Below are 13,818 nucleotides of genomic sequence, written 5' to 3'. Positions count from 1 at the left end.
TGTTAAAAGCCGGTTGTTATTTACGTGCGTTTCGAAACAGAAAATTACGTACAGAATCTTCGTCAGTGATTTACGCGCAGCAGTTGCATGTGCTGCGCAACCTTTTCAAATTTCATTTTAGACAATTCTCGCTGTATGCCTCCGACGGAAATTACATGAGGTGCATGCGTGCAGATGCGTGAATACGTGCATGCTACAAGGCAGGCGTCACACATACAGCCTTTTTTTATAACGAGAGCTTATGAGCTGACTGCAGAAAATGGAATCAATTTGCTTACTGATGTTGCGTTGTATATAAAGCGGAGAAGGAATCGATGGTTTGCCAAGGGAATATGCATGGAAATTATGTGCTTTGTCCCCCCCGTATATAGCGTGTGATATAGAAATGAAGTGCTTCTTGGATGTTCGCAGTAATATTGGTCGCTCACGTATACCATACGCAAACACTGCAACGTCTTGCGCCGACAGGAAACACAGACGTCTCTGTTTGTTTCTGCTCACTTCTTCAAACAAATTTTCAAGTGCGGGCGCCATGCACGTTGTAGTGCTTGGACGTTGCCACGGGGAGCAGGGCAAAGCAAGCGGTTACTACTTTTATCTTCTCCGCTTCTTGTGTAGCGCGGCTCCCGTATTTCCAGTAATTTCCGTAGAGGTGCCATTTAAAATACATATAGCGTCGTGTGTTAGAGCGCGAGTTTTTATCGCAATCATTATGTATCCTTATTCTTCATTTCGCTCGGTCGTATAGTGTGTCGTGAACTCTCTATCGGTTCACGTAATGTGGAATGCTAATAACATCGCCGGCGCATGGGAACAGGCGAAAACGATTACGATGTATATTTCATTCTATATAGGCGCGATTTAAAGGCATTATTTTAATCTAGCGTGATGGAAAGCCCTATTTATGGACAATATATACACGCTGCGCACGCTGGGTGCAACTGTCCAAGTATAAGTGCGTTCGTAGTCATAGAGGAGATTTTATTACTCCATAAAGATTCCGAAGTGTTCGAAGATCCGTTGTGTGAAGATCCGATCAGATTTAGCACTGATGTGCGCGCGCGCGCGTGTGTGTGTGTGTGCGGTGTGTGTGCGTGCATGTGTGCGTGCGCGCGCGCGCGCGTGTGTGTGTGGGTGTGGTGTGTGTGCGTGCATATGTGCGTGCGTGCGTGTGTGTGTGGTGTGTGTGCGTGCGTGCGTGCGTGTGTGTGTGTGTCGATCTGGTGTGAAATTCACCGTGTCTTGTCGCAAACTCAACTGTAAACGGACGCAACGCTATCAACTGCTGTTATTAACAATCACACTTTATTACAATTTTTTTACATGAGGTTATAAAAATTAAATTACGTACACGTATATATGTATATACTAGCAGTGACAATACTGGGCAATGACAATCGCTGTGGTAATGAATAACCACGACAGGGTTGTTTGTACGACGAATGTGTTTGGGGGTAACACATTTCTTAGTGTCAAGTCTTCCGTGTATATCCCGTGCTATAACTGATTAATTAGGCTGCACATTGCACTCATCCAAGAAGTAGTTGTCAGCAGAGCTGTTTAGTGACTGTGGTAAGTATAATAAATACATGACAACGGTACGGGTCATGAACGCTGTGATCATTTGAAACTAGATTTGAGAGTTGGCATTATTGGGGTTGGGCACGTTTTAGCAAAGATGAGAAAAAGGGGTTAAAGCGATATGGAAAATCTTATATAGGTGACGCTTCAAAACACGGAGAGACATTTTTCTCACTTCAAAACATCCAGTGGCAAAGCAATGCTTTTAATCACTTATGCTCAGTTTTATCAGAAATAAATCGTTCTATGACTATTACTAATAATATACAAGAGAAGAGCTCTCTGCTGTAAAGGTCAGTTACTATTCGCGTTGATCAATGCGTCAGCAACACTAGCCAATCCTGGCTGGCGTAGGTTTGCCGTTAAATCTAGTCAATGGGGCAAGATCAAGTGGCACTCAAATGACAAGTTTCCATTTAACGTCAATTAAAATAAAGACGGCCAGTAGTAATATAGCCTCCGGACTCTTCTCGCCCGCACACAGTGAGCTATCCACGCTTGCATCATAAACAAAATGACGGCGTGCATGATGCATGAGAGCACGCAACTGGTTACACGTCGATTTCTCAAACTATTAAAACGATTGTCATGTAAATAGGCGCGTGCACGATGCGGGCGTAATGAGTCACGGACCGCTCGCGCTCTCGCTTTGTTGCGTGCCCACCGTCGGACGCACCGACGAGCAACTCGAGAGGCGGACATCTTTTCATCTGCCGCACGCGCGTATGGTCGTCGATGCGTGCCCGAGAGTCAGCAGCGGCCATTACGGTCATCGAATGGCAGAAATAAGTGCTCGACACTTTCCTCGCGACTCCTTGCTAACAGGAGCTGGTGTGCGCGCGTGAATGAAAGATACATAAATTCCGAGAACGTTTGGCGACGGTTGAGACGGGCGATAATGGGCGGTAGAGCCGTTTACGAGCCCCGGAACGACAACTCGCATATAAAACAAGGTGGTGGCCGCACGCGTGCGAACATGCGGCCAGTATAACGGAATAGATTGCGTAACGATCATCGAGTTCATTAATTATGCATGCTATTGTCGTAAATCTTCGTTGGCCGTGTATTTTGCTCATTAATCATGTTCGTTATCGTGCAAGGCCTAGCGCCCGAGTGAAAGCTGGTGTAGGCGCACCATCGCCTACAACTATACACATCGCGATAAATTAACGATTATTGGTGTGTTAGACACCCTAAACGTCAAATAAAAGGCAATAGCAGGCCTGGTGAGTAGACTGATTTATCTGGTTGGATGTGGGTGTCAAACGGCGTGTATCAGTCTATAAAAATCGGCAAACCTACAAGAAAGGTCTGTTAATAATGTCCGTGTGCGTACCGAGTGAAAAATTATGATGCTAAAAGTACAGGTATATTATTTGTTGTGCGGACACAACAGCTTTTACGGTGTCATTCTATCATGGATTAAGTAAAATTCAAGGATGTCTATACTAAATCATCAATGATTCCCATAATTATTCCTCTAAATCCGAGATCATTGCCTGAATTAATGTTAAGAGTGCGATTCTAACGGATGCAGAAAATGTGCCCTATCAATATTTCACAAACGAACTCTTCACAAACGTGGAATGACGCCCACCCTTATGCTGTGCAAAAGTAAACCCGCAATCGAAGGTCAATAGAATAATTATAGATGCTTTATGCCGCCTTTTTATTCTTAGATTTGCTTTTCTCCATATAATTATATATATATATACCGTCAAGCGAGTAAATATTGAATTGAAGAATTAACGTCAACAACTTTCAATTATGTGGCGTAACAGGATAGATAACAAATGTACACACGGTCGAAATGCATTTGTAGAAAAATACGACGGTCGCTCTAATTCACTCGTCATCTGGCGCGTGCTATAGCAATGGCTGCTCTTAAGACGTTTGTTATTTGATTATTATTATTTATTATCAATTTGTTTCAATCCGGTGCGACCGAAACCGTAGACTGTCCTTCACTATCTACATTAGTATAATCCGTTGTATTGCAGTGGTAGTGTTACTTCGGTTTACTTTGGCATCTGCGGTGATATTTTTTTTCACTATTGGCAATATGGTAAATGGCTGCGATCTTACATCGTTCGATTCCTGGTGATGTAACTGTAACATATGTTTTACAAATGTTGCATGAATTAGTCAGCGGAGCTAGACTAGGGGTTGTTTTAGTAATAGTCTATCTAGACACAGCATCGCGCATCTTGTTGCGGCTACATTGATGCAAGAGTAGATAATAACACAAGAGTTACACACCCGATTCCCGCATTTTTAACCGATTTTTCTCATCAAAATTTGCCACCAATAAAGAAGCAAGTGTATACGTTTGACCACTAATCACTCACCTTCGTGGTACTGATATTCGTTTACATATATTTGCTAGCGTATTGCTGTAAATCGTAATCTTGCACGAGCTGAATTCGCACAATTTACCGCTATTGTGTAGAGGTGTTAAGCCAAAATTTTAAGCTATAGTGGCGCCAATATTTTCGGTTTATGGTTATATATATGGTTTCCAAATCATTCGTGCCCCGATAGGGTTGAGAGACAATCTAAATTTCGAATTTTGATCTCGTGAGGAACCGCGAGCCGCGCTCAGTTATTGTGATCGCAACACAAGAAATTGACATACTATCTTACATAAGTAATAATTCAATAATAACAATATTCTCTGTAGTAGTTTGCAGTAAGTATCACATTACGCACGCGCAGGTAATCAAGTACATTAAACCCCTATCGGGGCACGAATTATTTGGAAACAGTCCGTTGCTAAATATTGGCGCCACTATAGCTTCAAATTTTGACTTAACACCTCTACACAATAGCGGTAAATTGTGCGAATTCAGCTCGTGCAAGATTACGATTTACAGCAATACGCTAGCAAATATATGTAAACGAATATCAGTACCACCTAATGAGTGATTAGTGGTCATAATAAGCTGAGGAACGTATACACTTGCCTCTTTATTGGTGGCAAATTTTGATGAGAAAAATCGGTTAAAAATGCGGGAATCGGGTGTGTAACTCTTGTGTTATTATCTACTCTTGATTGATGTTATAGGGAGAATTGTAAACGTGTTTTAGGTCGGGTGTTTCTAGGGTCATTGTGAAATGGAGGTAGGACGCGGTCTGGGAGAACGGGTGACATGTGCGCTCAGGATGTAGAGGTTTTGGGGGTAATATATAGAAGAGAGATTAGAGAGACGGGGGAAGACAGAGATGTAGGAGTCGAGGAGTCTGGTTGTGGTCGCGCGAGTACGCACACGCGCTTGCGCGCGTGTACGCGTTTCTTTGTCTCTCTGTGCAAGATGTGACTACCCTGTGTGCCAGTTATTAAAGTTTATTCAGTTTACCACACAAGTTTAGATTCCTTCTTCATCATTTCTACATCGAACATTACAGCAACGTTACAGAACGATGAGAACTGTGAGGGTTTGATATGGAACCCCGAAAGACGTCCTTACAGAGGTTTTAAACTCGCGGAACAGTTAAACTTGATTCGCGTTTTCTTTTCTAATAAAGGACGAGAGTTAACGATTGGGGAAGTCGATACGCAGAAGTGAAACCCCGATGTGTTTTTCCGAGATATCACTCACGAATCCTACGCAGGGAAAATACGAAATGACCCACGATCTATAAATGCTCTGCTCCGGTAGGCACACATTACTGTTTCGGATGCAGCTGCGCAGGTGCGGGTGTGTGTACCGCTGCTCCGATGGTGTGTGCACACGTACCCTGCATGGAACGGCCATCGTTGAATACAAGGCTCTGTGAAACGACTGTGTTTGAACAGGCCAGTCTCGACTGATTAGCGTAATGCCCCCCCCCCGACGAATTCGCGCGTTTGCTAGTTGGTGACAAGCTGTACACATCACACTACTCGTGGATTCTGCGTATACACGAGTATGTACGAATCACGTGTACTATCATCACTCTCCCTGACGTCGGTAAGAGTTCGCGTGACTTCCTGAAGATCATGCTGTATATAACCAAAAATCAATTAAACGAACATTGAATACAATACACTGCTTTTAGTGTTTTAAACTCATATTCGTCGGTAATGCACCAGAGCTGGCGTAATAATCGATGCAATACTGGCTGTTGTTGTTTACGCGTGGCTGTTACATTTAAGTTGAACTTCATACTGCCGGCTCCCTCCTTTTTCATTGCATGGTGTCTAGATCTGTTGGGATTCCCTTGTTTAAAAGATAATTTCAGCCTCCTGGTATGATGCGTGGCCTGGCTAGCACGTGGGCATATTGTCATGAAATCTTATGGACTATACGAATTCGGTTGGTCACGTATGTGATACCTGTGGACCCACTACCGCTACCTTTGCATCGTGCCGAAATGACATACACGCGCGCATCCATTCTTCTAGCCGCGTCCTCGTCATCGGATTGTTGGCGTTTGGCGTTTCCCCATTTTCCGGGTGATGGCTCCGCTTTGCCGGTCATCGTGGCCCGTGTTTGTGGCAGTCGGTGCGCTGTATGGTTATCACTGCTAATTCTCCATGGAACTCGTCGCCACGTAATGAAGCGATTCGTATGACGCCACTTGCACGCACGCACACTCCATCAAATTCACAGTGCGCTTAGTAAGTGCCGCTGCTCACGTGCGTGCGTGCTTGCGTGCTACGGGGAAACGTTGCCATGGTGCTAATTCCCGCGACAGCGCTGTGTCGTCTCATAGCATGCGTGCGCGCGGTGATGTCACTGCTCCCAATCGGACACAGCTATCATCGCGATAGGCGCCGTTATCGTCGGGTAGGAGAAGGCGGGAACCTTGGCGGCGGTCGCCTTGAACACCGCCGTCATCAACTCGGCGTTCTCGGTCAACTTCTTCCAGTCGTCGGTGTCGGTGACGTCATTGCCGTGCGTGCTGATGTAGTCGAGCGACTTCTGCTTGAGCGGCACGATGCTGTGCTTGTCGGCGAGCAGCAGCGTGTTAACGACGTTCTTCGTCGTCATGTTGTACATCAGCTCTCGCACCGCCTCGTCCTTCAGACCTGGAGTGATGGAGGAGAAAGAACGGGTTAGGAGTTTAGTCGGAGTATCAGTGTGTGTTTGGTTTGGTGGGTGGTGTGTGTGTGTGGGGGGGGGGGCGTGCGTGCGTGCGTGTGTGTGTGCGCTTGCTTGTGTGTGTGGTGTGTGTGCTTGTTGTGTGTGTGTGTTTTGGTTTGGTGGGTGGTGTGTGTGTGTGGGGGGGGGGCGTGCGTGCGTGCGTGTGTGTGTGTGCGCTTGCTTGTGTTGTGTGTGTGCTTGTGTGCGTGTGTGCGTGCGTGCCAGTTGTGTTGCAAAGATGTGGCTAATCCGTTGTTGAAACTGTTTCTCGGCTTCTGTCATTGGTCATGGTTTTTGTTGTTATTGTTTTTGTTTTTGTTGTTGGGAGTGGTAGTGATGTTGTTGTTGTTGTTGTTGCTGTAGTCGTGGTGGTAATTTATGCAAAGCAAGAGTATTCCTACGCAAAACAGTGTGTTGGGTTTTTAATCTCAGATTCGATTAATCGATTTCGATTAACCTCCAACAATACATCTGAAAATAAAAATCGTTATTATTACTGACTGACACGTGTTTGCGTGCATTATATCCACGTCTTTCTTACTGTCTTCAAATCAATTCTTCATCCCAAGTCAGGCGTCTGCGCCTTGCGGTAATACGCCGAGATAACCTTGGATATTGTACTCAGTTCGTTTAATTACGAAAAACTGCTCTTGCCCGTGACTCAATTAGCTGCTGGGATATGCCATCCGATATTTTAATTTCACGCCATCGAGAGCAAAAGTGTGTGTTGCGGTTGACAGCTGAGATGGAGGCTGTATTTTCGATGGATGCAGTGTGTATGTGTGCGTGCGTGCGTTCGTGCGTGTGTGCGTGGGCGTGGGTGCGTGCGTGCGTGCTTGCGCCCGTGTGTGTACAGCCTTCTACGTTAGTCACACAAGGTACGCACGGGGAACGTTCACTGCAGCCATAGAAGAAAACGCTTCTGTGGAAATTTGATGTGAAGAGACGGACATTTTCATTTATGTAACGTTCTCTCAAATGGCCACGCGTGTTTGTGTGGCTACATTTGTGCGCCTTGTCTCGTCATATCTATGACGATGAAGATTGATATGGATCATAGTAAGTTGAAGGCTTCTCAGGGAATAGAGAAATAGAGGGGGAGAGTGAGACATAACTATCGTGAATCGAGTACGTTTAGCTAAATCAAAAGCGACATGATGCCTACTCGTGTTCGCGTACGTGCGTGTTCGTGTGTGTTCGCGTGCGTGCGTGTTCGTGTGTGTTCGCATGCGTGCGTGTTCTTGTGTGTTCGCGTGCATGCGTGTTCGTGTGTGTTCGCGTGCGTGCGTGTTCGTGTGTGTTCGCGTGCGTGCGTATGTGTTCGTGTGTGTTCGCGTGCATGCATGTTCGTATGTGTTCGCGTGCGTACATGTTCGTGTGTGCGTGCGTGTGGGGGCGGGGCGTGGCGTGTGGGCGTGCGGCTTGGCTGATAGTGATGTGATAGGAGTTGCAGTGTTTTGTGTATTGTCTTGGGTGGGTGCTGTTTACTACGAATCGCATCGGTGTATGCGATTGCGCGTGCAAAGATTCACGCGTGCATGTACTTACGGAGCGAAAAATCTGTAACGCGCCAAGGTGGTTGGTCATTAAGTTTATGAATATTGCGAATCTGCGGCAACTATTTCAGCGTAATATATGCGATAAAGGGAATTTCGATAAGGTAGAGGGGGTGTTTAGGCAGAGGCAGTAGCCATTCACTGTACGAGCATTATGTCATATTACTATTATTATTATTCTTTCTTTTTTTATTATAATTATTAATTTATAATTAAATTATAATTTAGTCGCTATTTACTAGGTTACCGCGAACCAATTACAGCTTGGCTGATATCAATAGATTTGGGAGCGCATCAATGTATATCATCGGTCGTATGTATATATATTTATATATATATATATATATATATATATATATTACTACGTTCCGAGTAATATATATACCAGGTTACTGTGTTTTTGAAGACACCTGCTGTCGTGCGTTGATGACGACTGCATCGTGTTCTGTCACCGTAACCGTAGCCAGAATCGACCTGTCGTAAATGCATCTCTCTCGCAAGCCGGCGGAGGTCGAGCGTGTGCGTGTCAAGTCTACACACTACTCTACTCTCGAAATACGCGTTAGAGCGTAGTTTTCGTAGCGCTCGTTTTAAATAATGCATGAAATCTTTGGATGCGAAACGTGGTCGGAGAGTCACTGTTGGTCGGATTTGTTCAACAGGCGTCAAGAGATGCCTCTGATATAGTCAACAGATTGACTAAATCATATTCACTTGGCATATTCACATTCCCACCCCCGCTCTTTATATAAAGAGTCGTTCTTTTAGCAGCCGCAAGGGAAAAATGGTTTTCTATTTAATGTTGTATGCGGCACGGATTCTTTCTTTCCCGCGATCGTACAGCTGGCACCACTGTGTGAGGTTCGTTGATGCTGTTATGCATTGGTGAGGTGTAGCCACAGCGTCATCAGAGGCGCCAACAACGATGTTACTCGTGAGAATTTGTCGTATGCAAACGTGAGCATTTTGAGATCAAGCCGAGTGTCATGGCGGAGGTAGTCTCATTAGGGTAGAAACGATTCGAAATACGACCTGATGAATGCGACTATCGTTTCATCGCATTACGTAGATTGAACTAGTGACGTTATAATATAATATTCCTTGCAAAGTGACTACTGTGTAGCGTTCTACGTGCGATGGGGTTTTCAGGACCGAGCGCGTAGCAACATCGCAATGGCTATTCGCGTGCATGACTCCCCAGAGTGTTCGCGCCTTTATACATTAGTGCGTCGCGTATGTAGGCATGCATGTAAGCGCCCGGTAGAGCATACACGTGTCGCAGCAGTCAGCGCGGTCGTAATGATACCCACGCACGCACACCAGTTACATTAGGATTCGTATATATATATATATATGTGTGTGTGTGTGTGTGTGTGTGTGTGTGTGTGTGTGTGTGTGTGTGTGTGTGTGTGTGTGTGTGTGTTCGCGTGCATGCATGTTCGTGTGTGTTTGCGTGCGTACATGTTCGTGTGTGCGTGCGTGTGGGCAGGCGGGCGCGTGGGCGTGTGGGCGTGCGGGCTTGCTTGATAGTGATGGATAGGAGTGTGCAGGTTTTCGTATTGTCTGGATGGGTGCTGTTTACTACGCAAACTCTGCTTATCGGGGATTGCGCTCGCGTGCAAATTCACCCGTGCATCCATCTTACAGGAGCGAAAAATCTGTAACGCGCCAAGGTGTTTGCATAAAGTTTAATGAAATTTGCGAATCTCGCAACTATTTCAGCGTAATATATGCGATAAGGGAATTTCGGAAAGGTAGAGGGGGTGTTAGCAGAGGCAGAGCGCATTCACTGTACGAGATTATTCGTATTCGTATTACTTATTACTTTCTTTCTTTTTTTATTATAAATTATTAATTATAATTAAAAATTATAATTAGATCCTATATTACTAGGTTACCGCGAACCAATCTACAGCTTGGCTGATATCAATAACTTTGGAGCGAATCAATGTATATCATCGGTCGTATGTATATATATGGAGTATGCCATCTGATATTTTAATTTTCACGCCATCGCGAGCAAAAGTGTGTGTTGCGGTTACAGCTGAGATGGAGGCTGTATTTTCGATGATGCAGTGGTGATGTGTGCGTGCGTGCGTTCGTGCGTGTGTGGTGGGCGGTGGTTTGTGCGTCGCGTGCGTGCTTGCGCCCGTGTGTGTTACAGCCTTTCTACCCCGTTTAGTCACACAAGGGTACGCACGGCGGGAACCGTTCACTGCAGCCCATAGAAGAAAACGCTTCTGTGGAAATTTGATGTGAAGAGACGCGACATTTTCATTTATGTAACGTTCTCTCAACATTGCCACGCGTGTTTGTGTGGCTACATTGTGCGCCTTGTCTCGTCATATCTATGACGATGAGATTGATATTGGATTCATCAGGCTTAAGTGGAAGGCTTCTCAGGCGATAGAGAAATAGAGGGGGAGAGTGTGAGACATAACTATTCGTGTAATCGACGGACGTTTAGCTAGATCAAAAGCCCGGACATGTGCCTACTCGTGTTCCGCGTACGTGCGTGCTTCGTGGGTGTTCGCATGTGCGTGCTTGTTGTTCGATGGTGTGTCGCATGCGTGCGTGTCTTGTGTGTTCGCGATGCATGCGTGTTCGTTGTGTGTTTCGCGTGCGTGCGTGTTCGTGTGTGCTCGCGTGCGTGCGTTACGTGTTCGTGTCTGTTCGCGTGCATGCAATGTTTCGTGATGTGTTTGGCGTGCGTACATGTTCGGGGTGTGCGTCCGCCCGGTGGGCAGCGCGGGTGGGCGGTGTGGCGTGCGGCTTGTTTATAGTCGATGGATAGAGTGTGCAGGGTTTTCGTATTGTCTGGGGTGGGTGCTGTGTTATACGCGCAAAACTCTGCTTATCGGGGATTGCGCTCGCAGCTGCAAATTCACCGTGCATCGATCTACAGGAGCGACAAAAATCTGTCAACGCGCCAAGGTGTTTTGCATAAGTTTTATGAAATTTGCGAATCTCGCCAACTATTTGCAGCGCTAATAATATGCGAACGGGATATCGGAAAGTTACGAGCGGGTCGTTAGACAGAGGCAGAGACGCATTCACTGTCGAGATATATTCATATTATATTACTTATACTTCTTTCTTTTTTTTATAAATTATTAATTATAATAAAAATTATATTAGATCCGTATATTACCTAGAATGTCTACCGCGAACCAATCTACAGCTTGGCTGATATCAATAACTGTGGCGAGCGATCAATGCTATATCATCGCGTCGTATGATATATATGATTTATAATATAATCATATATATATATATATATATAATTACGTACGTTCGATAATATATATACCCAGATTACTGTGTTTTGAAGACACCTGCTGCTCGTTGCGGTGATGCGACTGCATCGGTTCTGTCACCGCTAACGCGTAGCCAGGAAATCGACCTGTCGTAAATGCAATCTCTCTCGCAAGCGGCGGGAGGTCCGAGCGGTGCGTGTCAAGTCTACACCACTACTCTACTCTCGAAATACGCGTTAGAGGCGTAGTTTTCGCTAGCGCTCTTTTACAATAATGCGGACAATCTTTGCGAATGCGAAACATGGCGCGAGGAGTCACTTCGTTCGGTCGCGATTTGTTCAACAGCCGTCAAGAGATGCTGCTGATATAGTTCAACAGATTGACTAAAATCATATTCACTTGGCTTCACTGTGGCATATTCACATCCCACCCCCGCTCTTTATAGTAAAGAGTCGTTCTTTGCTTATAGCAATGGAAAAATGGTTTTTCATATTTCATGTTTTATAGCGCACGGTTTTTTCTTCCCGCAATCGTACAGCTGGCACCACTGTGTGAGATTCGTTGATGCTGTATGGTGGGTATGTACTGGTGGGTATGTATGGCTGGGTATTGGTGGATGTATGGATGGGTATGTATGTGAGGGTGATAGCCACAGGGCCGTCATCAGAGGCCGCCAACAGCGATGTTACTCGTGGAGAATTTGTCGTATGCAGAACGTGAGCATTTTGAGCATCAGCGAAATGTCATGGCGGAGGTAGTCATCACTAGGGGTAGAACCGATCGAAACGACCTGATGAATGCGGACTATCGTTTCATCGCATTACGTAGACTGAACTACTGACGTTATAATATATATTCCTTGCAAAGTGGACTTACTGTGTAGCGTTTTTCTACGTGCGATCAGGGGCTTTTCAGGACCGAGCGTAGCACATCAGCAATGGCGCTATTCGCGTGGCATGACTCCCCAGAGTGTTTCGCGCCTTTATACATTAGTGCGTGGGTATATGTAGCATGTAAGCGCCGGATTAGAGCATACACGTGTCCAGCCAGTCAGCCGCGGTCGTAATGATTACCCACGCACGCACACCAGTCACATTAGGATTCGTATAATAATATGTGATGTGTGTGTGTGTGGGTGACTTTGTGTGGCTTGTGTGTTGTGTGTGTTCGGTGCGTAGCGTGTCGTTGCGTGCGGGCGTGCGTCCGTCCGGGCGTGCGCTCGCGTCGCGTGCGCTGTGTGCTGTAGTATACATATACAACATAAAGAGAGAGAGAGAAAGAGAGGAGGAGAGAGAGCACGCGAAGGAGCGTTAACAAGAACGCGGTTTATACGTCCTGCTGTGTGTTAGCACCTTTAGTGAGACTGTGCGGCGTCGATCTAAACGCTGATCGTTTCTTCGAGCCCGTTCTAGTGTACGAGGTGAGGACGAAGCTGTGAATGCTGCGCCGTTTACTCTAATCCCACTGAAATAGTTAATGACGATGCCAACTACGCGCGGACTTCACGGATCGATCGATCAACAGCGCCAGGGATCCCTTCCTTAGATGTAATTCAGTCAAATTGGACGACGACGCACCTATACTTTTACTCGTACTATCCGGAGTCATCAACGCTAGCTCTGTACTATCCTAGTCGATCAACGTAGCTCTAGTTACCTATCTAGTCATCAACGCTAGCCTACTGTACTATCGCTATCATCAACGCTAGCTCATGTACTATCCGAGTCATCACGTAGCTCTTTATGTAATCCTAGTCAATCAACGGCTAGCTCGTGTACTATCCTATTCATTTCAACGCTTGTAGCGCCGGTACGTATCCTAGCTCATCAACGCTAGCCCTGTACTATCTTAGTTCATCAACGCTACGTCGTACCTATCCTAGTCATAACGCTAGCTCTGTTACTATCCAGTCATCAACGCATAGCTCTGCTTCACTATCTAGATCAGCAACGCCTTTAGCGCCCATGGTACTATCCTAGCTCATCAAACGCTAGCTTTCTGTACTATCCATAGTTCATCAACGCTAGCTCTCTACTATCTAGTCATCAACGCTAGCGCTGTACTATTTTTAAGTCAGCAACGCTAGGCGCGGTATAGCTCTAGTCAATCAACGTTAGCGCGGTCTATCCTGAGCGTCAATTCTAGCTCATGTACGTGATCCGTGTATCAGCTGCGTTAATTCATTAGCTAACTGTACTGATTAATTCGCACTTGCTCGAATCGCCTATCTATCTTTCCGTCTATACTCTCCCTAGTCTCTTGCTCGCACCACGCACACAGGATTACGCACACGATACTCAACACACACACACACACACACACACACACACACACACACACACACACACCACACACACA

The 13,818-nt window shown here is 45.7% G+C and overlaps 1 protein-coding gene across 1 annotated transcript in view; it reads right to left on the bottom strand.

The window, feature by feature from the left end:
* Positions 1-4,920: 4,920 nt before the first annotated feature.
* The window catches only part of LOC106805593 (speckle-type POZ protein A-like), a 30,918-nt gene continuing 22,020 nt past the window's right edge, over positions 4,921-13,818 (bottom strand). Inside the window, exon 2 of the mRNA XM_014807247.1 lies at positions 4,921-6,592. Within this exon, the coding sequence (XP_014662733.1) occupies positions 6,297-6,592 (296 nt within the window). The 3' untranslated portion in view covers positions 4,921-6,296. The remainder of the gene's footprint in view (positions 6,593-13,818) is intronic.

Source organism: Priapulus caudatus, unplaced genomic scaffold (assembly GCF_000485595.1).
Source record: "Priapulus caudatus unplaced genomic scaffold, Priapulus_caudatus-5.0.1 Scaffold120, whole genome shotgun sequence".
Classification (NCBI taxonomy): domain Eukaryota; kingdom Metazoa; phylum Priapulida; class Priapulimorpha; order Priapulimorphida; family Priapulidae; genus Priapulus; species Priapulus caudatus.
This window is presented reverse-complemented; position numbering and strand designations above follow the sequence as displayed.